The sequence below is a fragment of the Epinephelus fuscoguttatus genome, linkage group LG6 (assembly GCF_011397635.1).
Source record: "Epinephelus fuscoguttatus linkage group LG6, E.fuscoguttatus.final_Chr_v1".
Taxonomy (NCBI): Eukaryota; Metazoa; Chordata; class Actinopteri; order Perciformes; family Serranidae; genus Epinephelus; species Epinephelus fuscoguttatus.
The window spans coordinates 1,531,066-1,558,178 of record NC_064757.1 but is presented as its reverse complement, the minus strand read 5'-3'; the positions used below and the strand labels follow the sequence as shown (position 1 = coordinate 1,558,178).

The window sequence follows — 27,113 nt, the reverse complement described above, 5'->3', positions numbered from 1 at the left end:
TAATTATTGACATGTAGATGTGTTCAGGGCGGGACTGTCATCAATCCTGTGAAGTTTGGCCAAAATTGGACCATGTATGCTGGAGTTATAAACTGCTTCCTGTTTAGTGGCGAGACCCTTAACTTTGACGCCATCCCACGGTCACACGCATTGACGAAAACTCAAGCTTTTGATAACTTTTCATCTTCAAGGTCTTGGGATGGGACAGACCATGGTTTGAAGTCAATTGGATGAAATCTCTAGGACTAGTTCGTTCATTTATGACCCCTGGAAATGGCCAAAAATGCACCAAAATTGCTACTGAGCCATTTTTTGGAACCCGCACACGACACGAATTTTTCACCAGTTCTGAGATGTGTGCAAAGTTTCATGAGTTTTCGGGTATGTTAAGCCTCCCAAAAAGGCAATTCATTTGGAGGAATAATAATAATAACAATAATAATAAAAAATTCTTGCATTTCAATAGGGTCCTCGCACCGCTAGGTGCTCGGGCCCTAATAATAATAATAATAATAATAATAATAATAAAATCCTTGCATTTCAATAGGGTCCTCTCACCGCTAGGTGCTCAGGCCCCAATTAAAGCTGCAAGCAGCGATGAACGGGCCCTCGCACCTTCACGCAACTCGGGGGGGCTGGCAGGACGTCTTCTGACGTGTCAGTTCATTTCTGTCAAAGTTAGACATCGCATGCAGGAGTGACTTTGCATATCTTTGATACAGTGCTGGAATGACATATTTCACATTTTGTATTACTTCGTCTTTCCACTAGAGGGAGTTGGAGAGCGCAGTAATTATACATCATGTTTTTATACATCAAATATACACCACAGCATTTAACTTTCAGATAAATCAAAAGATAAGTGTTTGAGACCTACCTCCTGTCGCCACTAGCTAACACTATGAGTATCAGGAAATATGGTCATATAAATGTTTTCAGGTCAGAACTAATATGAATCATCTGAAGTTTGATGGAGATCAGAACATTTACGGCAACAATATAGCAATTTCCTGTTTCATGGCAAGACCTCAAAATTAAACCCTCTGCAGCACGTATTGACACTAATGATATGTCATGTTTGTGTACATCAAATACACACTGCAGCACTGAAATTTCAGGTTAATCCAAAGATAAGTGTCTGGTAATAAGTACTTCCTTTCACCACTAGGTGGTGCTATGACTATCACGGAATATTGTCATATAAATGTGTTCAGGGTGGGACAAATATGAATCATGTCAAGTTTGGTGGACAACAGACCATTTACTCCAAATTTATAGCAATTTCCTGTTTCATGGCGAGACATCAAAAGTAAACCCTCTGCAGCGCGCGTAGACACTAATGATACGTCATGTTTGTGTACATCAAATATAGACCACAGCACTGAAATTTCAGTTGAATCCAAAGATAAGTGTCTGGTAAGAAGTAATTCCTTTCACCACTAGGTGGCGCTATGACTATCATGGAATATTGTCATATAAATGTGTTCAGGGTGGGACTAATATGAATCATGTCAAGTTTGGTGGAGATTGGACCGTTTACTCCAAATTTATAGCAATTTCCTGTTTCATGGCGAGACATCAAAATTAAACCCTCCGCAGCACACATAGACACTAATGATATGTCATGTTTGTGAACATCAAATATAGACCACAGCATTGAAATTTCAGGTTAATCCAAAGATAAGTGTCTGATAAGAAGTACTTCCTTTCGACACTAGGTGGCGCTATGATTATCAGGCAATGTGGTAATGAAAATGTGTTCAGGGCGGGACTAATATGAATCATGTGAAGTTTGGTGGAGATTGGACCATTTATGCCAGAGCTACAGCAATTTCGTTTTTCATGGCGAGACCTCAAGATTCAACGCTCGGCAGTGGGCGCGCCATTCAACATTGGGCAAATCCTGTGATAACTTTTGGTCACAACGTAGTCACGCTTACACACACCAAGTTTGGAGCCAATCTGATTAAATCTGTAGGACAAGTTCGTTAATTTACAAGCCCTGGAAATGGGCAAAAACGCACAAAAGTGGCACAAGTAAATTCAAAATGGTGGACTTCCTGTTGGGTTTGGAGCATGGCTCCAAGAGACGTTTTTGTACGTAATAGAGTGTTACAGGTGCCTACCAAGTTTCATACATGCAGGTCAAACCAGCTTTGGGGGCTGCTTAATTGAAATATTCTAGGGGGCGCTGTTGAGCCATCTTGGTGCATCAAAGCACAAAAATCACATCAGACAACAGGACTTGTGACCTGTGATGTGTATGCCACGTTTGGTGAGTTTTCAAGCATCCCTTGTTCCTTCAAAACAACATTGTGTTTGATGGCGAACAAGGCAGCGCCACGGTGACAGCGTTTGATGAAAACTAAAAAGCTTCATTTTTAAGTATCATCAGGGTCTAAGGACTTAGACCGGCAAGTTTGAGGTGGGTCTGATTAACCTGCTAGAAGAGGGACATCAAAGAATGTATAAAGTAGCTTTCTGTTGCCAGAAGGTGGCGCTATGGCGGTGATTCAAAATTCCTCTGTAGATGTGTTCAGGGCTGGACTGTCATCATATGTGTCAAGTTTTGGCAAGATAGAGCACCGCTAGGTGCTCGGGCCCTAATAATAAAAAATCCTTGCATTTCAATAGGGTCCTCGCACCGCTAGGTGCTCGGGCCCTAATAAAAAATCCTTGCATTTCAATAGGGTCCTCGCACCGCTAGGTGCTCGGGCCCTCATTAAAGCTGCAAGCAGCTATGATCGGGCCCTTGCTCCCCCATGCAACCGCGGGGGCCTGAGACATGCAGGGGCTGTGGCGCAAAGCGAGAAAAAAACTGGCAGGAGCGATTTGTTCATCCACTAGGTGCAGACCTGCCAACCTTGAAGAAAGGTTATGAGTACCACCTTACCAGACACTTGTGTGTGGTCATGAACATATGGGGACATGGTGGCACTTTATTGTTTTTGTTTTTGTTTTTGTTTTTTTACCATAAAAGTCAATATGCACATGTGGCAAACAGAAGAAACGAGCGTACGTTTACATATTCATATCTATAGGCCTAAGCCCCACATACGTCCACAGACGCCCAATATTTGTTTTATGGCGCAGATCAAGGTCAGTTTCATCAATCTGATGGTAGTATTGATCATCTGCTTAAAAAATATAGTAATATGTCCTGTTGTGACAAAAAGGAAGATTTCAAGTGGGATTCGGGGGGTTCTCCCCCGAGAAAGTTTTGAAACATCACATGGCGAAATCCTATTTTCATGCAATTTCATACAGAAATAGATAATAGATCATAGACAAGTGCATTACATTAGCATTCCTCATCATGTTCTTGTGTAGTACGACACCTATTAGAACTACTCTCTTCTTATTGCCTTGTTTTTTTCTTATAGAAATTCAGCAGACTCATCAAACAAAAAGTCTTTTTATCAGAAGTGTGTTATAGTTATTCAGGCAGGGCACATGGTTTTATAACACAGTTGAATGTAAATTTGTCTGCAGTTTGCTTACCTTGGTACAATTCTCACCAGCAATGTATCGACAACAGGCGACTTTGACACTATTTACTTCAGTGTTTGCCCTAGCATTTTATTAGGGGGGCACCCCACCCGCCGCCCCTTGAAGGTCAAGTTAATTTTGTTTAATTTTATTTTCTATATAGTGCCAGATCACAAAGAAGTCACTTAAGGTAACCTTTCCAATAGAACAGGTCTATACCTTGTCCTTTTATTAAACAAACTAAATAGCCTTACGTTATTTATCTTATGCTACGCTACAGACCGTGTGTCATTTCTGTCTCTACATGGTCGCGCATTTACAATCCTCCCCTGCTCTCTGTATCGCGCACGGCGGAGTTTGGCCCCGTTGGGCGCGCACACACACGTGCCCGCGCACACACACACACACACACACACACACACGAGTGAACACACTAGAGGGCTTAAAAAAATAAATAAAAAAGGACTCGGTGGTGGAGTGAGATTTCTTAAACGGGCATGAGAAGGTGATACCGTCTACCGGACTGAACACAAGGTAACTCCGGTCTGAGCTGACGGTGAGGAGCTAATAAGAGCTAACTGCTAACAGACAGAAGCTAACTGCTATGAGACTGTAGTTAGCTGTTTACAGACAGAAGCTAACTGCTAAGATAGAAGCTAGCTCTAATAGACACAAGCTAAAGTTAACTGTTTACAGACAGAAGCTAACTGCTTACAGACAGAAGCTCTCAAAGCTCTCAATTTTTGCATTTCTTACGTCATTTTACCTGTCAGCGTTGTTTGAATTGATAGAGTCATCACTGAGGACTACCCAGAGGTGTGGGCGGAGAGGGTTCATCTATCTTGACGGTGAGGGCGACAGTGTACCGTCTCTAACTGGATGGAACTGAATCAAGCGCATCTGTCTTCAGCCGTGGATGGGAGGCTGGGGGGGCGGGGGGGCAATATGCAGCAATCTGATTGGCCGAAATTTTTTCGTTCCGCCTACGCACCTATATTCACGGGGTATCAACTTGAGTAACATCTTGCATAGACAAATACACTGAAACCGGCGAAATGCGCGATCGAGTGATATGTGTACTTTTAGAGCATCAAATCGTACCAGCGTACTTTGATGTCAAAATGCGTGCCTGGTACGCAAAATGCGTACAGGTTGGCAGGTCTGTAGGTGGCGCTACGAGTGTAACCAGATATGGGCAGGTTCGTTCAGGGGTGGACCGTCATCACACGTGAAGTTTTGAACAAATAGGACAATGTCAATGTATAGTTCATTTCCTGTTTCCACAAGGGGGCGGCATGAGCAAGATTGCCTGCGAGCATATGGAGGCGTTGAGGGCAGGGCTCTTATCATGTACAGAAATTTTGAAGCAGTTTGGATAAAGTATGTGGGAGAGAGAGCTGCTTCAATATGCATGGTGATGCCACGGGACCACACGGACACCATTAGACGTAGCTTCACAGCGTTCATAAGGTAGCTTCACCAACTTGTTCTGCATGTATTAGAAGTGGAATGAAGTTGATGCAATCAAGTTTGTGGCATCAGTACATGTTAAAGTAAGAACTGGTCACTTCCTGTTACCACCGGGGGGTGCGATGAGTAAGGTGGGATATTAACATATCGGGGCATTGGGGGGAGCCATCATCATGTCCAGCAAGTCTGAAGCTGCTGAGATCAAGTATGTGGGTGTGAGAGCCGTTTGAAATTCGATGGCGAGAAAACGAAAAATCGCCAAAATTTGTCATGCCCTAGTGGCCACGCCCATTGACACAAAGAAAAGCTTTTAATAACTTTTGATCAGCATGTTCTCAGGATGATCTGTACCAAATTTGAAGTTGATCGGACGAAATCCCTAGGAGGAGTTCGTTCAAAAAGGAAAAAAAATCAAATCAAAATGGCCGGGTTGGGTTTAGGTCATGGCTCCAAGAGGATTTTTTGTGCATCTTGGCATGTTCTATGAGCCCACCAATTTTCATGCCTGTAGGTGAAACTCACAGGCGGGGCTTGAGGTATGAAATTTTCTAGGGGGCGCTATGTCGCCATTTGGCCCCGTCCACATACAAAACTGCTGAAATATCAAATTTTTTGCCAGACCAAACGCATGTGCCAATTTTGGTGAGTTTTTGAATTTGGGAAAGGGGCCAAATTGGAGATTACATGTTCGTAATAATAATAATAATAATAATAATAATAATAAACAGCGCGTTTACAATAGGGTCCTCACAGACGACTTCGTCGTCGCTCGGGCCCTAACAATAATAATAATAATAAACGTACCAAAAACAAGAGGGACTTCGTTCTTTGGCCGAGGTCCCTAATAATTATACCAGAATGCACAGTACCAGTACAAACAACTCACAGTAAATTATACCAATATGCACAGTATCAGTACAAACAACAGTAGACACGTAAGGGATAATGTATAGTGAGCCGGTGACTGTTGAAAAATAACTCCCGACAGGTGAATGGAACCCTGCCACGCAGTGGAGTTATTTTTCAGCAGTCACCGGCTTATACATTATGCCGCTTAGAATATGGCTTACCACTTAAAGATTCAAATGTTACAACTGGCATCAATATTATTAAACTGCTGGCAGAGTGTATTGACAGAGTTCACCAGACAAACGGGAGCGGAGGAGAGGATTTTACTCCACATCTCCCGGTCGGAGAGGCTGGCTGCCCAGTAGCTGCGGCGGTGGGAGGAGGGGTGGGGGTAATCACCGTCCGAGGGCTGCCGTAGAATGGCAACGAGGATGTCAGCCGACCAACACTCGCTACCCGGTCCCTGGTTGCGGTGATGCGACGCTGGCCAGCTAGGAATGAACTAGCAACCAGTACAGTACAGTCCTCTCTCGTCTGGCTAACATTTAGCCGTGTTACTTACTGATCCATTAGAAAGAAATCTAGCTGGACGGTTTTGAAGCCTCTTTGGTCACGGAGCTCCCTCCATCTCTTGAACGCCCGACTGAGGTTTACTCTTGTTTTTCCTCTTCTTTTATCACTCCTTTTTGTGCATCCTCGCCTCCTCAGACAGATTAGCTCGTTTTCTTTTGGGAGGCCGTTTTTCACTTATCTCCAAACTTTGTCCATCTGCCATTGTGCTCCTGACTCAGTTATCTCATGCCCTGGCCAGTTCCTCATAAGTCCAGTCCCTGATTGGCTGACCGACCAGTTTGGCAATACATGACGCATTTCCTGCTGAAAAGCAGATTTTTTCCGCGAAAATTCGTCCCCGGTGGCAGAAGCTTATTGCAAAGATTGCAAAGCCATTAAGTAACCTATGTAAATGCTGATAGTCTTGATTTTACTGTGTATACTATCCTGTGCAACCCACATTATTTTCATAATGATATATATAGGCAAAAATGCTGTCTGTTGCTTCTTTAAGACTTGAGACCTCTGTGATCAGGTGTTGGGCCCAGCTCAGCATTTCTTTGTCTGCCATGACTTGTTTGGCGGCACGCCAACCAGTTTCACATTCCGAAGGTCCGACACTTGCGGGAGAGAGCTACCGTGTCATCCTTCATGGTCACGTGACCACTGTGTGGCTTGACCGGACCGCATACTATTCTCAGAGAGCAAGTTTAGGTCTCGTGGGGCTACCCTGAACTTCATGCTACTCCGTCCTTCCCCTAGTCAGATACACTGGTTGCCTATTGGCTCACAAAGTAAATTGCTTGGAAGTCGCCTGTCGTTGATACATTGCTGGTCAGAATTGTACCAAGGTAAACAAATCGCCGACGAATTTACATTTAACTGTGCCTGAATAACTAAAACACACTTATGATGAAAAAACTTTTTTTTAGATGTCTGTTGAATTTCTTTAAGAAAAAAAACGAGGCAATAAGAAGAGAGTAGTTCTAATAGGCATCCTGCTACTAGAGATGTACCGATACCACTTTTTCCTTCCCGATATCAATTCCGATCCCTGAACCTTAGGTATCTCCCAGTACCGAGTACTGATCCGATACCAGATACAAATTAAAAGCCCCTTATAACCTCAGCTGAGAGAATCCCTCCATTTTCTTGGTTGTGGAGGATACAGTAGCTTGTTTACATATGGCACTTCAAATGTAGCTCCTGCCGTCTGCTTGTGCTTTTTACATTACTACAACAACATTTCAGCTGTGACATGAACAGACACAGTGACTGAATAAAAATAGGACAAGAATAAACCGATGACATCACACACGTCATGAAAGACGACCGGGGGATAATTGGTGTGGACAATTGTGTAGTGTGTCATATCTGTCAGCCAAGTCACGGCATGATTTTATGACTCCACAATCGTGTAATATGGCATAGTGACTTTCAGAACGGGCAGAAAAGTCGTGTAGTGTGTACCAGGCAGAAATCCTCCTTTACCATTTCTCCCTCCTGCATGTCGCTCATTTTCAGTGTGTGACTGCAGCGTGTGCATGAGAGGGGGAGGGGCTGCTGCATGCTCAGAGAGGCGAGCAACAGAGAGAGAGAGGCAAGCGGGGCAGACCAACGAGCGGAGCTTCAGAGCTGCTTTTCTGAAGCATAACAAAAGTTTACATGTTCTAAAAAAAAAGAGAAAACATCGCATGTCCTGTGATGTGACTATTGCACATGCGCACATCGCGATGGCAATGTTCAAATGATAGTGTGCATGGTATCGGATTGGTCATAGGCTGTACTCGCCGATGCCGCATTTTAGGCAGTGTCGGAGGCATTTCCGATACTGGTATCGGTATCGGTATAGCTCTACCTACTACACAAGAAAGTATATATAAATATGCATAAATGTATACAGGCCATTGAAAGTCCTTGAATTTATCTTTTTCTGTGTGAAATTGCATGAAAATAGGATTTCGCCGCGAAGTGTCGGGTAAGGTGGTACTCATAACCTTTCTTTAAGGTTGGCAGGTCTGCACACCTTACAGGATCAATTAAATGCGTGTCTCTGACAACCAATCACATCTATTAAAAAAAGCATCACACCTAGCAACGGGGTCAACCTCACCTTCTGACGAAGGTAAAAGTTTCTATCCCTTCCTCGCTCAGAGTTGATCTGAGAATTTTCCTATATCACTCCTAAGCTAGGACTCCTTACTAAAAGTTTTAAGGCTAAGTTAGGAGCTCTCTGAGAGTATTCTCAGAGTGTTTGTGAATACGGTCCCAGGACTCTGGATGCGATGGAGTTGAGCTGACTGGAGCTTTGGGTTTAGCTCCAAGCCTGCAGCAGCTGAGGTACAGCAGCGGGCGAAGTAGAAGCAACACCCAGCATGGCAGCAACAGAAGCAGCAACAGTAGAGTGGAGAATAGAGGAGTCCAACTCTCCACTATAGGCGATCATGGTTTGTGCTGGGCCAAGGATGATAGTGTCGATCTGCCTCTCAGCTTTTTGGATTTTGAGAGTGTGGAAATTCTTTCTTCCAAGTCACTGATCTTCTTTGCTGAGGAAGGCGCAGCTTTTGCACCCTGATGATGAGGTAAGCGGAGCTATGGCTCCTCGAGAGTGTACTCTGCCTGTTTTCTTGTTAACTAGTTATCCGATTGTGACTGAAAACCTGCATCCAGTTAAATATGTAGTTAAAGCTTTGAGGATAAAAACATATGCCCTAAAAACAGCTTAAAATCAGATATAAAGTAAGTTACAGCAGAGCATTGTGCAGACAGACACAACGCCAGCCTTGTGAAATGATTCAGTACTGCAGCAACTTATTAAATCTAATCTTTAATTCCAGTCTCATGAGCAGATGAATATCCACTTAGGCACAGAGGCTTACTTAGGCATTAACTGAGTAGCAGGTGGTATCTTGTGGTTGGTAGCCTCAACCAGCAGTGTATTAACGTGTGTGTGTGAATGGGTAAATGTGACAAGTTGAGCTTTGAGTGGTTAGAAAACTAGAAAGGTGCTATACAAGTTCAAGTCCAGTGTGTCCTGGCCAGTATGATTGCTCTTCACGCACACACACACAGACACGCTCAAAGACAGGGTAGAGATGCCACGTTGGAGCTTATGACAGCTACATTTGCTACTCCAAGAAAACTTCCACGAGGAAACAGCCAATATTTTACTAATACGCCTTTTTAGTAACATGGAAAAATCTAGAAAAGTAATATTTGAATCTGCTCTGTCCTTAGTCTCTCATCCACCACCACTAATATTATGTTTTACACAAGCACAGCCCACTTTCCTTCCAATAGCAAATTGTTATTAACAAGCTGAAATAACAACAACTGTTTATGTCTAACAGCTTAGCTCAGTTTGCCTCATATCTTAAAACCTACCTGTGGTCATGTGACCTGCAGGCAGCGACTCTCCTCGGCAGCAGAGGGAGCAGCAGAGAGGACTGGAGGACTGATACTGACTGATGTCTGTTTTCTTTATTCTTTCTACACTTCACTCAGTATTGTGATGTCAGGAACATGATTAATTTTTTTTGACATTTTAGATTTGTTTTCTATGGAGACCGGGAGGTGACAAGCATATGTTTTTTTTTTTTTTTAAACACACGCTCGTTTTATTAAAACACATGCTCGTTTTACTACTATTTTGTGTGCGCGGTTTATAAAACGCACACGCACCTATGAAGTTATATTTGTCTCATTAATAACTGTAAATGCACAGAGGGGGATCTACAAATATTGCTTGATCTGCACACGTTTCATAATTATGTGTGTGAACAGATCGACAATCTGTGTGTAAATGTGTAATCTGTTAAATATAAAACAGATTCCACAAATACAAAAAATATCTGTGAATACATTAAATTAATTTGCAAATAAATGAAAAACATTGTGAATATCTTTCTAACATTTACAACTTTCAAACAGGCATTTGTGAACTCACTTTTTATTTGTGAATCGAAAAAAACATTTGTGGATCTCAGTTCTACGCGTGTGGATTTGCTTTTTACACACACGGATTTTTGAGACAAACTTTCTGCCGGTCCGAACAAAAATGCACTCGTATCACTCAGCCATCTTTGGATAGCATGTGATCACCAAGCTGATGATGTCATTTCCGCATGTGAAAGTAAGAGCATTGAGTCTTTCTATGAGCTGTTTTTTGTTCTTGTTTTTTTTTTAATAATAATCAGCGATAAGTAACGTGCATTCATTGTTTTATGTTAGTGTCATACAGTGAGTATTAGTGTGTGTTTATTGGTTCTATGTATCTGGCACACACTTTTGTATACATTTCTGTTTGAGTATGAAAGGCACGGTGGCTGCTTCTTCAGTTGGAAGTTATCAGCCAACTCATCCTTTGTATTTTTCATTTCGAGTAGGATTAAAGTCACAAAGCACTTCACATCTTATTATTAGTGTACTCTTACTAATGTAGTTGTAATGTCTGTGCTGACCACACCGTGTTTAGTTAGGTTACATCGTCTCAGTGAGGTTACGTTAACTGTTCAATCAGTCAATCGAATTTATTTATAAAGCCCAATATCACAAATCACAATTTGCCTCGCAGGGCTTTACAGCATACAACATCCCTCTGTCCTTAGGACCCTCACAGCGGATAAGGAAACCCCCCCCCCCAAAAAAAACCTTTAACGGGGAGAAAAAAATGGTAGAAACCTCAGGAAGAGCAACTGAGGAGGGATCCCTCTTCCAGGACGGACAGACGTGGAATAGATGTCATACAGAACACATCAACATAATAAATTAACAGTAATCTGTATGACACAATGAGACAGAGAGAGATGCATGTTGAAAGTATATGTAAATGTCTGATAGTATACATATGTGACAATAATCATATGTGTATAATAACAGTAGAAGTATGACTAATGATAACAGCAGCAGCAGGAGGCATCTGGCAGGACCACGGCAGCAGCACAACCACACACGTCACACTATCCAGGCACCGCTGCAATACAAGTTAACCTGAGAGACAGTGGAACACAAAGGCTCCGGAGAAGAAGCCAAGTTAGTGACATCCAGAATGGCCGAGTTAGCAAGATGCAGTAATAGGACATGAGAGAGAGAGAGAGAGAGAGAAGGAGAGAAGGTGCCCAGTGTATTATAGGGGGTCCTCTGGTAGACTAGGCCTAAGTCAGCCTAACTGGGGGCTGGTACAAGGCAAGCCTGAGCTAGCCTTAACTATAAGCTTTATCAAAGAGGAAAGTCTGAAGCCTAGTCTTAAATGTGGAGACGGTGTCAGCCTCCCGGACCGCAACAGGAAGATGATTCCACAGGTGAAGAGCCTGATAGCTGAAGGCTCTGGCCCTTCTGACCCTGCATTCTCCGAGCGCAGTGTTCTGGTGGGATAATATGGCACTATGAGCTCTCTAAGATATGATGGAGCTTGACCATTTAGAGCTTTATAAGTTAACAGTAGAATTTTAAATTCAATTCTGGATTTTACAGGGAGCCAGTGCAGAGAAGCTAAAACAGGAGAAATATGATCTCGTTTCTTAGTTCCTGTTAGTACACGTGCTGCTGCATTCTGAATTAGCTGGAGAGTTTTTAAGGACTTACTAGAGCTACCTGATAATAGAGAGTTACAGTAATCCAGCCTTGAGGTAACAAAAGCGTGGACCAATTTTTCTGCATCTTTTCGGGTCAGGATAGGCCTAATTTTCGCAATATTACGCAGATGAAAAAATGCAGTCCGTGAGGTTTGTTTTAAATGAGAATTAAAAGACAAATCTTGATCAAATGTTACTCTGAGGCTTCTTACGGTAGTGCTAGAGGCCAGAGTAATGCCATCTAGAGAAACTGTCATCAGATAAAGAGTCTCCAAGTGGTTTGGGGCCAAGAACAATAACTTCAGTTTTGTCTGAATTTAACATCAGGAAATTGGTGCTCATCCAGGTTTTTATGTCTTTAAGACAGTTATGAAGTTTAGTTAATTGATTACTTTCTTCTGGCTTCATTGATAAATACAACTGTGTATCATCCGCATAACAATGGAAATTTACAGAGTGATTTCTAATGATGGTACCTAAAGGAAGCATATATAGAGTAAATGGGATTGGTCCAAGTACAGAACCTTGCGGAACTCCAAAACAAACTTTAGTACGTAAGGATGATTCATTATGAACGTGAACAAACTGAAAACGATCAGATAAATAAGATTTAAACCAGCTTAGTGCAGAACCTTTTAGGCCAATTAAGTGTTCCAGTCTCTGTAGCAGAATTTGATGGTCAATTGTGTCAGACGCCGCACTAAGATCTAATAAAAGTACAGAGACGAGTCCTTTGTCTGAAGCAATCAGAAGGTCATTTGTAATTTTAACTAGTGCTGTCTCAGTGCTATGATGCACTCTAAATCCTGACTGAAATTCCTCAAATAAATTCTTATCATGGAGAAAATCACACAGCTGGTCTGCGACTACTTTCTCAAGGATCTTTGAAAGAAAGGGAAGATTAGATATTGGTCTGTAGTTGGCTAACATCTCTGGATCCAGGGTGGGCTCAAAAGACTGTGGTACATAGCCTGTTAATAAGGATATATTGATCATATCTAATATATGAGTGTTAACTAAAGGTAAGACCTCCTTAAGTAGCCTAGTTGGGATGGGGTCTAAGAGACACGTTGATGATTTAGATGAAGAAATCACTGTGGTCAGTTCTTGAAGAGAAATCGGGGAGAAGCAATCTAAATATATATTAGGTCTTACAGCTGTGTTTGAGGTTAGATAGGTACTATCTGAGGACAGGAGGTCATGTATTTTGCCTCTAATAGTTAGAATTTTGTCATTAAAAAGCTCATAAAATCATTACTGCGAAGGGCTAAAGGAATACAAGGCTCAATAGAGCTTTGACTCTCAGTCAGCCTGACTGCAGTGCTGAAAAGAAGCCTGGGGTTATTCTTGTTTTCTTCTATTAATGCTGAATAATAGTTTGCTCTGGCATTGCGGAGGACCCTCTTATACGTTTTGAGACTGTCTGCCCAGATTAAACAAGATTCTTCCAGTTTGGTTAATCGCCAGTTCCTTTCAAATTTTCGCGATATTTGTTTTTGAGAGTTATACCAAGGAGCAAACTTTCTTTGTTTTGTTAACTTCTTTTTAAGAGGAGCTACAGAGTCGAGTGTTGTTCGCATCGAGCCTACGGCGCTATCGACAAGATCATCAATTCGGGAGAGGTTAAAGTTGACACGGGAAACCTCTGTTACTGAAGGAACTGTTGTAAGATATGACAAGTGGCAACACCCTGGTTAAGGTCTTTGATAGAACAGCTGTTGGTGTTGGTAGCTCTTTTTGTTTAGAAATGTAATATTGTAGTTGTATTGTTCATTGTTAATATGTAGATTGCGCAAAACTAACGTTAGCTACTGAAACAGCATCTGTTGCCATGGCAACAGTAAACATTCATGTTGCGGGCTGGGGGGACGAAAGCAGGGTGCAGCATTTTATGTAAGAGTTAACGCCCGACAACTATTTAATCTCTGTAGTTGACAGGGGTCACTGTGGAAACCCGCTGTGGCCGCAGAGTAGAGAGCGACAGTGAAGAGAAATGAGATGGTGGCTAAATGTTACGTGATATTATTCAGAAGATGATTATTTCAGAAAGCCAGTGCTCTCCTTACCACTTGTGTCTTACAGACTCTGGTGGTCAGAGGATGATGTGCAAAAGAAAACTTGAGATATTACTTTCATTATTCATTGGCGTTCATTTATAGGCCCAAGCAAATTTGTTTCAAATAATCAACATCCAAATAGGCTAGTCAAAATTGTTTTTAATTGCAGCAAATAATTCATAAACATATAGTACAGGGTGTCGCAGGGTCTTAAAAAGTATTAAAAGTTGATAAATCAAATGTCGGAAAATTAAGGCCCTTAAAAAGTCTTGATCGCGATTTTATGAAGTATTACATTTTCTTGGCATTCAAGCTTTGACAAAAAGTATTCATGAATGTATAATTTATTTTCCTCCCAACTATTACAAAGAAGGATGTGTAGGTAGACACACTCAGATTGCCACTTGGGGTGGGGGCTGAGCGAAAAAAAAAAGTTAATAACTTAAAAATTATGGCAAAAGGGTAGTTTCTTGCAACCCTAGAATTAAGATAAAAAATATTCACAAACGAAAAAGCACTTCTGGTTGCTGATAAGTAGTGTTTAACTTTTGATTTAACGCTAAAATTTAAAACCCTCGGCGCGCACTGCAGTGCAAGCAGACAGATGCGCAACTCAGAGCAGCATGTGTCACTGACACCAGACTCAGGGCCAAATTCACAAAAGGATTGTGTGGCTTTTGTGGCCGCTAAACCAGTAAAAATGGAGCAAACAGATACTGTCTAATTCACAAAGAACGCGCAGAGGGTGAAATACTCCACTAACTGCGCTGCCAAGCAGATTGCGTCTCGGTGCTCCGATGTAATTTGCACGTATTTAAATGAGGTGGCAGCAGTGATCGTCTGTTAAATCAGTCTGTAAATAATATTTTGACATTATTATTATAATCATTATTACTTTAATGGCATCTGAAGATACTGATGCGTTGAACAGGTGACAGTCTGCAGTCGTTCTCAAAACGCACTTCTGTCACGCACTTCAAAAGCAACTTTCAATAATTTATTTTATGAAATGGGGGAAACAAACGTGAACAAAAACAGTTCCATAATTCATATTAAATTCAAAAGATAACGAAAAAACAGCTACAAGTGAGAGGGAATAGTGACAAAGTGGTCAAAGTTGGTCAAATCCACAGCCTCAACCCATCCGACACTGTTAGACTGACTCACCAGCAGACATCACTACATGAGGGTATACAGTATTCAGTACTTTGCCAAACAAAGTCTGCCATTGTTCTGCCACGGTGTTCTTGGCGCAAAGCCAGCATTTATACTTTGCCATGTGGCAAACTGCGGATGCAAGTGAAGTGCAATTCAAGGTGCTATCAGCGGCCGCAGTTCATTCTTTGTGAATTCGGCCCTCAGAGGGCAGCGGACTGGTGGAAAATGTCACCATCAGCATATTATTTTACATCAATAAAATCTATTTTATCATTATTTTGAGTCACATTGTTGAAAGAATTTAGTCGTCTGTGTTCAAGCAGGATAATAGGTCTCCATTCATGGCACATCAGGCTTTCTGTTTCCTTGTCGGAGATATTTTCTTTTTTAATAACCAACCAAAAACAATCAGTCAATTAAAAACACAAAACTGGAACTGGAACAATCAATCAATCAATTTTATTTATAAAGCCCAATATCACAAATCACAATTTGCCTCACAGGGCTTTACAGCATACGACATCCCTCTGTCCTTATGACCCTCGCAGCGGATAAGGAAAAACTACCCAAAAAAAACCCCTTTAACGGGGAAAAAAAACGGTAGGAACCTCAGGAAGAGCAACTGAGGAGGGATCCCTCTTCCAGGACGGACTGACGTGCAATAGATGTCGTACAGAACATGAAATCTTATATGCCTAAGACGCATTGCTTCTCGTTCTTTGAGTTTACATATGGCTAAAGGGGAAATAAACAACCGTAAACGAACACCATGATTAGTGTTGCGTTCAAGGTCCCCCCAATCAAATCCCGTGCCATCGAACGAAGCTTTGAAGCTTCAAATTTTTTGGGTCAGCCCTAAATCCCACGTGTAAGGGGCTACCCATAAGGTTGTTGTTTTCAGCAAGTTGGCCTTGAATAGCTGATGTTGAGCTGTAGAGCTGTGTTACTTGTTATGACCTAAGGTGTATTTTAATAAACCTGCCTTTTGTTTAATTTATTCTTTCAAGCTTTATTCTTTCTCATCTTATCTGAGTTCTGTTGTATGTTTGTGCTCCATAGATTTAATTGCAAACTACAACTGTTTAGTAAGTTAAAGATGCGTTGCTGCTAACGACAGCTTGAAGTGGCGATGAGGTTTTTTTGGAAGGTCTTAAAAAAGTCTTAAAAAGGTATTGAAATTAACCTCAAGATTCTTGCATATACCCTGAAAACGTAGTCGAGATTAAATCATATACACATTAACAAATTAACGATTGTTTCCTATTTAAAATTAAATGCTACATTACCATTAATAGTGAAATTTGAAAGTGATATGGGTATGTCCATCTTAGTGGCATTTGAAGGACAGAGATTGTTAATAGACCAGAAGTCAGTACCATCCAACCTGTAAAAGATAACTTGTGTCATGTTTCACTTACCATTGCATTTATTGTAATCATGCACCCCATTTGTTGTGTTTAGCTTAATTGGTATTTTCTATATGTATAATCAGTTGGCATTTGTCTTTGTTTGGCCAGCAGACCTGCCAGCGCCATCTGCTGGTCAAAGTGTTTTTGTGTCATCATGACTTACGGCTCTATTGAAAGTAGAAAACTCAGCAGTTAGAACATAGACTGAATGGGTTAGATCAGATGTAGGTACACTAATATTTTGCATTTTTATTCATTCTTATGAATACAAATATGTTTTATGAATAGCTGTATTTATTTTCTATTATTGTTTAACGATAAAATGGTCTTTTAAATGCTGTGCTGAAAATGTCTAAATCTTAAACCCCATAATTTTGTACTGACTACACTAGCATTGAAAGGTTGTGGAGAGATGTCTGGATGTCATTCACCAGCATCTTCTACCATGGCCCTCTTTACAGGTTGGATGGTATTGACTTCTGGTCAGTTTACAATGTATAAAATGCTGCACCCTGCTTTCATCCCCCCAGCCCGCAACATAAATGTTTACTGTTGCCATGGCAGCAGATGCTATTTCAGTAGCTAACGTTAGCTTAGCGCAATCTACATATTAAAATTGAACAATTCAACTACAATATTACATTTCTAAACAAAAAGAGCAACCAACACCAACAGCTGTTCTATCAAAGACCTTAACCAGGGTGTTGCCACTTGTCATATCTTACAACAATCAACGTAACCTTGCTGAAAAGATGTAACCTAACTAAACACGGTGCGGTCAGCACAGACATTACAACTACATTAGTAAGAGTACACTAATAATAAGATGTGAAGTGCTTTGTGACTTTAATCCTACTCGAAATGAAAAATACAAAGGATGAGTTGGCTGATAACTACCAACTGAAGAAGCAGCCAAGCCACCGTGCCTTTCATACTCAAACAGAAATGTATACAAAAGTGTGTGCCAGATACATAGAACAAATAAACACACACTAATACTCACTGTATGACATTAACATAAAACACTGAATGCACGTTACTTATCGCTGATTATTATTAAAAAAAAAACAAGAACAAAAAACAGCTCATAGAAAGACTGCATGCTCTTACTTTCACATGCGGAAATGACGTCACACTAATACTCACTGTATGACATTAACATAAAACAATGAATGCACGTTACTTATCGCTGATTATTATTTTTAAAAAAAACAGCTCATAGAAAGACTGCATGCTCTTACTTTCACGTGCGGAAATGACGTCATCAGCTGGGTGATCACGTGCTATCAGAAGATGGCCGAGTGATACGAGTGCATTTTCGTTCAGACCGGCAGAAAGTCTCAAAAATCTGTGTGTGTAAAAAGCAAATCCACACGCGTAGAACTGAGATCCACAAATATTTTTTCAATTCACAGATAAAAGCTGAGTTCACAAATGCATGTTCAAAAGTTGTACATGTTAGGAAGATATTCACAAATGCTTTTCATTTATTTGCAAATTAATTTAATGTATTCACAGATATTTAATTGTGATTACATGCAAGGGCGGAAACACCACCAATGCTACAGTGATTTGTTTTCCACTACAGGGCTCTACTGTGCGAGCATTTTAACGTTACTCGCACTTGCGACTAAAAATAGTTTTGTGCGTGCAAAATAAATCATTCAACACACTGTGTGAGTACAGATTTCAACCAGCAGCAGAAACAAAAGGCGAATCCTGCCGGTTGTGGTTTGAACGGGGGTCACAGACACAGACAGGAATACGTATTCCTGTCGAATACGGTGCCCATAGTGCTCCGCAGCGCAAGATAACGACTTACTGGCGACAGAGAAGCCCGGCTCCAGGTTCAATTATTTCCTCTTCTTGGTGTCATGACTGCCCAAAAGTACCTGAACAGCCAAGCCGTGGCAGCACACAGGTATGTTAAGTGTCAGAGGAGAAACGAGCCGTTCACATATCCACAAACCTCACCGCACTTAAGGGACTGTTCTTAACTTGTCGGGAGGAGGGTGGCTGGTTGATTTTTATTTTATTTATTTATTGGGTGTGAATGCCGAAAGCATTCAAACCCTATGTTCTTCTGTTACCAAAATTCTTTATTTTTCTTATTATTATTCTTCCGCCGCGTTTTTCAACATGTTTATGATTATGACAGTGCACATTAATTAACATGATCACTTAAGTAACGTAAATGTGCCAGATTTAGCCATACAGGCTAATTTTCATCTGCAGTCCCTGACAGGTTGATGGTATATACATAATGAACAGTGTAACCCGGCTCAGCCCCAACTAACTGTGTTAGGTACCAAGTGGCACAGATTCTACCTCTATAGAATAAACAACTAATTGGACCAGTACATCAGAAGTTTTTAGGTTCACTCACTGGAGAGATGAGAAATTAACCAAAAGCAGTTGAGTAGCAAAACTAAAATGACACTCATGGACAGCAGGTAAGTTTTAAAGGAAAAGTTGCATTGTATTATTTTTGTTTGACAACAGGAAAATGCATGAAACAAAAAAACAATAAACAAAGTCAATGTGTTTCGTTCCTTTAACACAATTGATTGATCACATCAAATCCCTTTCACACACAAGGATTAATCACTGTCTTATTACCTTTAAAACCCTTTTTAAATTGGTATGAATAGTTAATTCACCCTTTTAAATGTTTAAATGAAATGGAACTCTTGTTTTTAAGCTTTTAAGAGCATTTAACAACCTTTTAACTTTTTAGCTTCTTTTAAATTGCAGGTTCGATCACCCTTTATGTGTTTTTTTTTTCTATTTAGATTTTTTTTTTTTAATCCTGTTTAGACAACTTGTTTTTCACTTAACTTATTCGCGAGCGGCAGTAGCTCAGTCCAAAGGGACTTGGGTTGGAACCAGAGGGGTCGCCTGTTCGAGTCCCCGTCGGACCAAAAAATGGAGCGTGGACTGGTGGCTGGAGAGGTGCCAGTTCACCTCCTGGGCACTGCTGAGGTGCCCTTGAGCAAGGCACCGAACCCCCCCCCACCACTCGGGGCGCCTCACCAAGGGCAGCCCCTCACTCTTGACATTTCTCCACTTTGTGCATGTATAGGTCCTGTTTGTGCATGTGTGTGTCTTTTGGACCTGTGTGTAACTGACAAGCAGGAGTGAAAACATTGAATTTCCCCTCAGGGGGATTAATAAAGTAAATAAACTTAAATTTATAAACTTAAACTTAATTATTGACTTAACTATTTGAAAAACTTTACACTGAACCTCATCTATTTTAAAGGTTTTTCCTCTTTAGTGGTCCTTTTTTTTTTTTTTTAACCTTAAACACACATATGAATTCACATATTCAAGAATAACCCTCTTATCAAGAGGGTCTTTTTTTCAACAATTTGTATCACATGTATTCACAATTGAAAATCAACAACAACAATCAGTTTCAAAGTCCTTGTTTCTTTTTCTCTCTCTTTTTTAGTTTTAGAGAGAAAAGAAAATGAAATAAAATAATAGTCTATGAACTTGTCCTTTAAACACTGGCAATCAATTGTCCTACCGGTTCCAGAGGGTAACACAGTTCATATGACTCAGGATCGTCTCATCTACTGGGCTTGGCTCTCCACTACCGTGGAACTCCGTCACCACCACGCACACAGTGAGGAGACCAGCAGTAGAATCAAAAAAGGGAGGTAACTTCCCCACAGTCTAGCTCGTTAACTACGCACTAACGCAAATTCCTGATTGGCTGGCTGCATCTACTCTCCTGTTGCCATGCGGAGATCGCGTGAGCCACTAGATAAAGGAAAATTTATAAATTCAAAATAAATGATGACGTTTACTGTCCCCGACAGGGTTTGTAGTCGTATTGAGCAACTTGTTAGCAACCGCCTTCTTTACGACATGTAAAAACTTCAAAATTCACAAGTAGGGTATTTACTGACGTGTTTTATGTCTTGGAACAAAACCTGAAACTCGCTTAAGCTTTTGTTAACCACAGACCTTGTTTGAGGCATTTTACCAAAATCCCATTCAAAAAACGTATTGACTTTTAGACGAGAGAACTGGAAGTGCTAAAAGCGCTAACAGAGTTTACTGGCACACTCTATTGCATGAGCTAGAGTGGGTGACGTCATCGCTAGAGTGGAGAGCAGCTGTAAACTCATCAAGAAATTTTCTCTTCAACTTACTCATACGGCCACAATTTTCACTGTACATACACAATTTATACCAAAAAACATAGGAAAATGTGTCCTGGTCACAGATATGTTGACATGGAATCTGTCACACATACACATTTTTGCTGAGTGGCTCCAAAGCGAAGGGAGCGCCGATTTTTTTCTCATTCACTCCCATGCAAACTGAGAGGAGAAATTTCTGGAAAACAGCTGAGGTGCAACACATTTGTAACTCGCTCGTGTGACCACATTTTTGAGTCTACAGATAGAAAACATGACGTGCGTTCACAAGAAGTGGATCTCTCTCACCCTCACTTTATTTTGATGATTGGACCAACGGTTTGGGAATGGGAAGAACTTGTTCGAGAAATTTCAAACCCATATTAAACAGGTATCCAGGAATTCTGTCATCTGTTTGAAAATGGGACATTTCTTTCATTTGTTCAGCTACAACAGAAATATGGATTACCTTCTTCCATTTATTTCGATTTTTCAATTAAGACGTGGTAATTACTGAGAATGGTTCTCATCAAGAACCTATGCCATCAAAAATTGATGTCATATTAAACAATAAAGAGCAGAACAAGGAAAAGGTTATTTCTAAGGTCTACAGTATTTTTGTTGAATGGTCAGTTATAAATACAGATAATTTAAGATGTAAATGGGAACAAGATCTTCATATGGAAATACAGAGAGAGGATTGGCCTTACATTTGTAGGCAAGTTCATAAATGCTCTTACAATCTAAGGCATAAACTAGCCCTATTTAAGATGATACACAGGATTTATTATACACCAGGGAAAGTTACATAAAATGAACAGTGAGATGTCATTTCTCTGCTGGCGCTATAAGAAACAAAAAGGAACATTTTTTCATATGTTTTGGTCATGTGACACACTTTCCTTTTTTTTGGAATTCTGTTACAAAGTTGATATCTCAATGTCTACATATATCTGTCTCTCTGTCACCTTGTTTATGTCTTTTGGGAACTAGTATGTCTGATAAGTGGAAAAAATATCAAAGCAGATATATAGATCTTGCTATGTTGGCAGCCAGGAAATGTATAACTTTAAATTGGAAAGAATCCAAACCCCCAGTAATAGTCCACTGGTGGAATGAATTCTCAAGTTACCTTACACTTGACAATATATATTACAAGAGTAAAGGCAGATCGTCAGACTTTTTAAAAAATATGGCAATCTCATGTAGAATTTGATTTTAAGAATTTCTTAGGCCAATGTAAGGCATAGTGACAATGATAAGACCTGAATGCAATAGTTTGTGTTGTTTTGTTGTCTTGTTTGTTGTAAGTGGGGTCTTCCCACCTTTTATGTCTGTTTGTTTGGTCAGGTTTTTGGTTTTTTTTGTTTTGTTTCTGTTTGTTATAAGGGTATATGTTTGGATATCATTTTGGTTCTCCAACTGTTTATAAGGGTACCAGCCCCTACTTAGGATAGGAAAATCGGGACATGAAGTGTTTCCCTTTTCTACTTGTTTATAACTTCCCTACATCATGAAGTATGGTAGGAAGACTACCTAATTATTTCAGTTTCATTGATATGGGAGGCCTACTTAGTGTTTTCAATTAGTGTAATGAGTAGAATTTTGGTTGGATTACTTGCCATGATGATGGCACCTATGAAATATGTCTTGGTGTGTATGGACTCTGAGAGACTTGACTTTTTACAGTACCTTCTACATTGCCAAGTTTTGTTGTTTTTTTCCTTTCTGTGAGGGAAACTGAGATGTGGGGTTTAGTGTTCTGTATATGTATATCCCTCATGCTGTGATCAAAAATATAATTAAAAAAAACAAAACAAGAATCGATAATGGCATTGATATCAATAAAATCCTATCAATTCCCATCCCTAGTCTGTACTCTGTATCCAAGGCAACGGCAGCCTAATGATAATTAATATTGAATTCACCCTTCGCTAAGGCCTGTCCCCCTTAGTTACGTGGTTTCGGGGGGCGTCGTTGGCTTAGTGGTAGAGCAGGTGCCCCATGTACAAGGCTGTTGCCGCAGAGGCCCAGGTTCAAATCCAGCCTGTAGCCCTTTGCTGCATGTCATCCCCCCTCTTTCTCTCTCCCCCTTTCACGCTTACCTGTCCTGTCCATTAAAGGCAAAATGCCCAAAAAAATATCTTTAAAAAAACAAAACAAAACAAAAAAACTTTCGGTTTCGGAGGTAGACTGGCATGGCGCTCCCACTGTCGCTAACTGCATTTGAAGGATATATTCAGGATGTCAGACTAACATAGCAATGAAATCAAGGTAATACATTAAAAAGAAAAAGCAGCATGTGTATACATTCAGCAGGGACGTTTCCGTTTCCACTCCAATCCTATTTGGCCTATGTGGACTAACGTTAACTGATTTTGATGCTCCTCAGTCTAAGGCCATTGCTATGGCGTCCCTAGCAACGGAGCAGCAGGGCAGCGGTGATACATCAAGAAATAAACACCGCAGAATTTTGTTGATTGACCAATCAGAATGAAGTATTTAAGAGTGCCACGTTCTAATTCATTGTGTAGTCCATTGTTTAACATGTTTGACATGTATGTTCTTATACTGTGGTTCTGGCAGGAGCATCTGTACAGGTTTTGTAACCTGGATTTGAGTGTAGCTTTTCAGTAAATACAGGGCTCGACAGTGCCAGCGTTTCACAAATAGGTTCACACAAATAGGTGTGTGCGAACTGTAAAAAATATTTAGGGGCACATGTGCGCATAAAAAATCAGCCGAAGCAGCCTATATTTTTGTCAATAAAAAAATATGATAATCTAACCGCAAATATTGGAGGAACTCCAGCCGCCTTCCCTCTTCCCTCTTCCCCGTGTGACACGGTTATGGGCGGTTTTCAAAGCCACTGTTGGCACAATGAATATAAGTCCCACTGTCGGCAGGGTGGAAATAAGTCAAAGTGTGGCGGAGGCAGGGATGGTTTTTGCTATGGGCAATGTGGGCGACCGCCCAGGGCGCAATCTATGTGAGGGCGCACGAGCGCCCTCCAAAAAAAACACAAAACAAAACAAAAAAAAAAAACCTCGCTAGTGTTCTAGACTACCGCTCATTTCCACGTCCAGTTAGTGGAGTGAGCGCTGGGGCCCCTATTACCACGGCGGTTGTGGGTTGAACGGGGGTCACAGACAGGAATACGGCGGAGGATCATAGTGCGCAAGATAGCGGCTTACCGGCGACAGAGAAGTCCGACTCCAGGTCCAGTAATTTCCTCTTTCGTTAGTGTCATGACTGCCCAGTAGTACCTGAACAACCAAGCTGTGGAAGCTGTGGCGGCACACAGGTATGTGGCGTGTCAAAGGAGAAACGAGCCGTTCACATTTCTGTCTTTGTGGCAGGTAACGGTCCACAAACCTCAGTACACTTTAGGGACTGTTCTTTACTTATGAAGGGACTGTTCTTTACTTGTCAGGGGAGGAGGGTGGCTGGTTGATTTTTATTTTATTTATTTATTTATTTTATTTTGATCCCCCCCTATGTTAATCACTTATTGATGCAGTTAGGGACCTTTCTCTACGGCCAGGCTGTCGGCTGGGTGGGAATAAGTCAAAGTGTGGCGGAGAAGAGGGACCGGGAAAAGCGGCGGACCTCTGGGAAAGCCTGCTCCATTCTCCCTGCAGTTAGGGACCGTTCGCCACGGTACTGCTGCTGGGCAGGGTGGAAATAAGTCCTGCAGAGTTGCAGAGGACCTGGAGAATGTTTTAGGATAGTAATAATAATATATAAGATAATCATATTGCAAAGATAATATATATAAGATAATAACATTAAAGACAAAATTAAATTGCAATACTTTTCAAAATTTGATGATTTTACCTTTCTGTACATTTTGTATACAAATTCATTAAGTAATTTTGCTTGTAAATGTCTATTTGCATCACGTTTATTACAGAAAACACATTATTTGATCAATTTACATTGTGCCCCTAAAGTTCTTTGTGCGCTCCTTACTTTTTCAACTTAGGAGCACATGTGCTCCTTGGGAAAAAAGTTAGCGTCAAGCCCTGAAATACATTGAAAAAAAACTTCCATATGACAGATTGATGTTTCTTTATTTCTTCACTCTTCCCATCACATCATTCACATTAATCAGGTCCACCTGAGCATTTAAAACAAACCTTCCTTCTGCTCCGTAGCTTTCCCCTCTTCCAAATGGACCAATATTGCATGCACAGCCTTTTCAACTATTGTTTTTATAAACAATATTTTCCCACTAATTTTTATATATTTTACAACTAATTTTTATATATATGTAATTATGTACTCAGAGGTGGGTAGCGTAGCCAAATATTGTACTCAAGTAAGAGTATTGTTGCTTTAAAACAATATAACTCAAGTAAAAGTAAAAAGTATTTTGCATTAAAACTACTCTGAAAAGTACAATTTATCCAAAAAGTTACTCAAGTAAATGTAACTGAGTAAATGTAACTAGTTACTTTCCACCTCTGCTGACATTAGAGCGCATAGTATCAGTGTTGTTTCTACTGACCACTGTATGTCAGCAACGAGTTTGCTACGTCTCACAAGCTCCCTGACCTCTTTCAGTCTAATAAATACATTAATAGATACCTCCGTTAAATGCTACAGCCATAAACAACACAACAACAAGCTAAACAGCTGTCACTAATGGACCTGTCAGTCTCTCAGTCTCTCAGGTCAAATTTCATACTGCTTACTGCTGTGGGTGTGTGCTTTGTGCTAAAATTAGCTGCGGTTAGCTGCTGAACGAGAGGCTATAGCCACACAGCAGCTCTTGTGCCCTGGTACAAGTGCTTAGCTGCTAAGGAGAGTCTGTAGCTGAGTGGCAGCTTGTTCTTTGGCTCAGTGTGTTTTTATTCACCATTCTCTCTCACGATCACATTCATAATTCACAGTGAAACCAAAGTAGCTCCAAACACCAAACCTGTAGGTTATCAGGGGATCTTCTCTTTCTGCTCTGATAACGGTGTAACTATTTTGCAATGAGCTAGCTTAGTGTAGCTGCCCGTCAGTGTGTCTCTCAGGAGTAGAATGTTCTGGTTTGAGTGTGGGAGGGGCAGACAGCACGTTGCCTGTTCCGTCCTGTGGGCTATCTTGTTGAGGGCAGTGGCACTGAGAACATTATATAAAACACAGTTTAGCTTATAGATTTTGTTTTCCAAATGTAATAGGATAATACATACAAATATGTTTATTGTTACACCCCTACATGCAGTGCTTTATTCAGTGTCAGGAACTCTCCAGATAGGCAGTTTGTGATTCTCAGCAAAGATGAATGGTAGCATATCCACATTTTATTGTCTAGAGTAACAAACTTTGCTGGTTTGCTTTGGTTTGATTTTAAAATTGTCAGGGGAGTGAGCTGTGGAGTAAAATAAATCCATCATCATGAAGTGGTTGTATAAACTGAACATATGTTTGATAATGAATCTCATCTCCCTTTGCTTTGCAGTGGAAGTGGAAGCAGAGGGGATAAGTGGAGTCCAGTTCTTCTTCACCCTGCTCTTCTCCATCCTGGGCCTGGGTGTGCTGGCGGTGGTAGGGCTAATTGTTTATGGGCGCTGGAAAGAAAACAGACGCAAACGATTCTATTGATCAGAGAACAACTGTTGGTTTTCAGAATGTATGTTTTTTTGATCATCATAGATAAAGATAATGCAAGAGCTGCCATAGTTTTACTGAATCATGATTGAATGAACTGAATAAACAACCTCATGACCAGAGCCAAGAGAACATATACAGCTGAAGAAGAAAACAGGGGAGCCAGCTGTAAAAATTTTCCTGTATATTTTGTGTGTGTGTGTGTGTGTGTGTGTGTGTGTGTGTGTGTGTGTGTGTGTGTAATGGAATATGGTTGGGATATAGCTGCTCTAGTGGAATTTCTTAAGATCCTTCTTAAAATGTTAAAATGTGCTCATTTCAACTGAAAGCACAGTAGGTTTTTAACAACTGCACTAAATAGATCTCAAATAGTTGATGATACGAGTTTCTAGTGTCTGTCAGATCACTTCTCCCCAACCAGGAATAGACAAACAAAAACCTCAGAATCAATTCCCAAAGTTGTTTTAAGACATGTTCCAGTATACTGTGGTATTGCAGTTTAAAGTGTAGTTACCTCTTACTGCCATTTGGTGCTGCCAGCAATTTTAATCTTACATGGAACTGCTGTGGAAACCAATCAATCTGTTTATTATTGTGGACTACTTCTTACTGCACGAGTCAAATTGTACTGAGCTCCCATGTATTGAGAGCAAACACTCAGATAAGCTTAAATGGATTTGTGTCAGCTGTTAGTAAATATGTATGGTTAGTGAAGCATCATTCTCAGTGTTGTACATTAGAGGAAGGATTTGAGTGCCATTTGAAGTGCCTAGCTAGGACCAATAAAGACAAGCTCTGACTTTA

The 27,113-nt window shown here is 40.7% G+C and overlaps 1 protein-coding gene across 2 annotated transcripts in view; it reads left to right on the top strand.

Moving 5' to 3' along the window:
- Positions 1–27,113, top strand: part of LOC125890262 (VIP36-like protein) — a 114,307-nt gene extending 87,194 nt beyond the window's left edge. For both annotated transcript variants that reach the window (XM_049578821.1, XM_049578820.1), the window contains one exon: positions 26,161–27,113. In XM_049578821.1, coding sequence (XP_049434778.1) covers positions 26,161–26,303 — 143 coding nt within the window. In that variant the 3' untranslated portion in view covers positions 26,304–27,113. The remainder of the gene's footprint in view (positions 1–26,160) is intronic.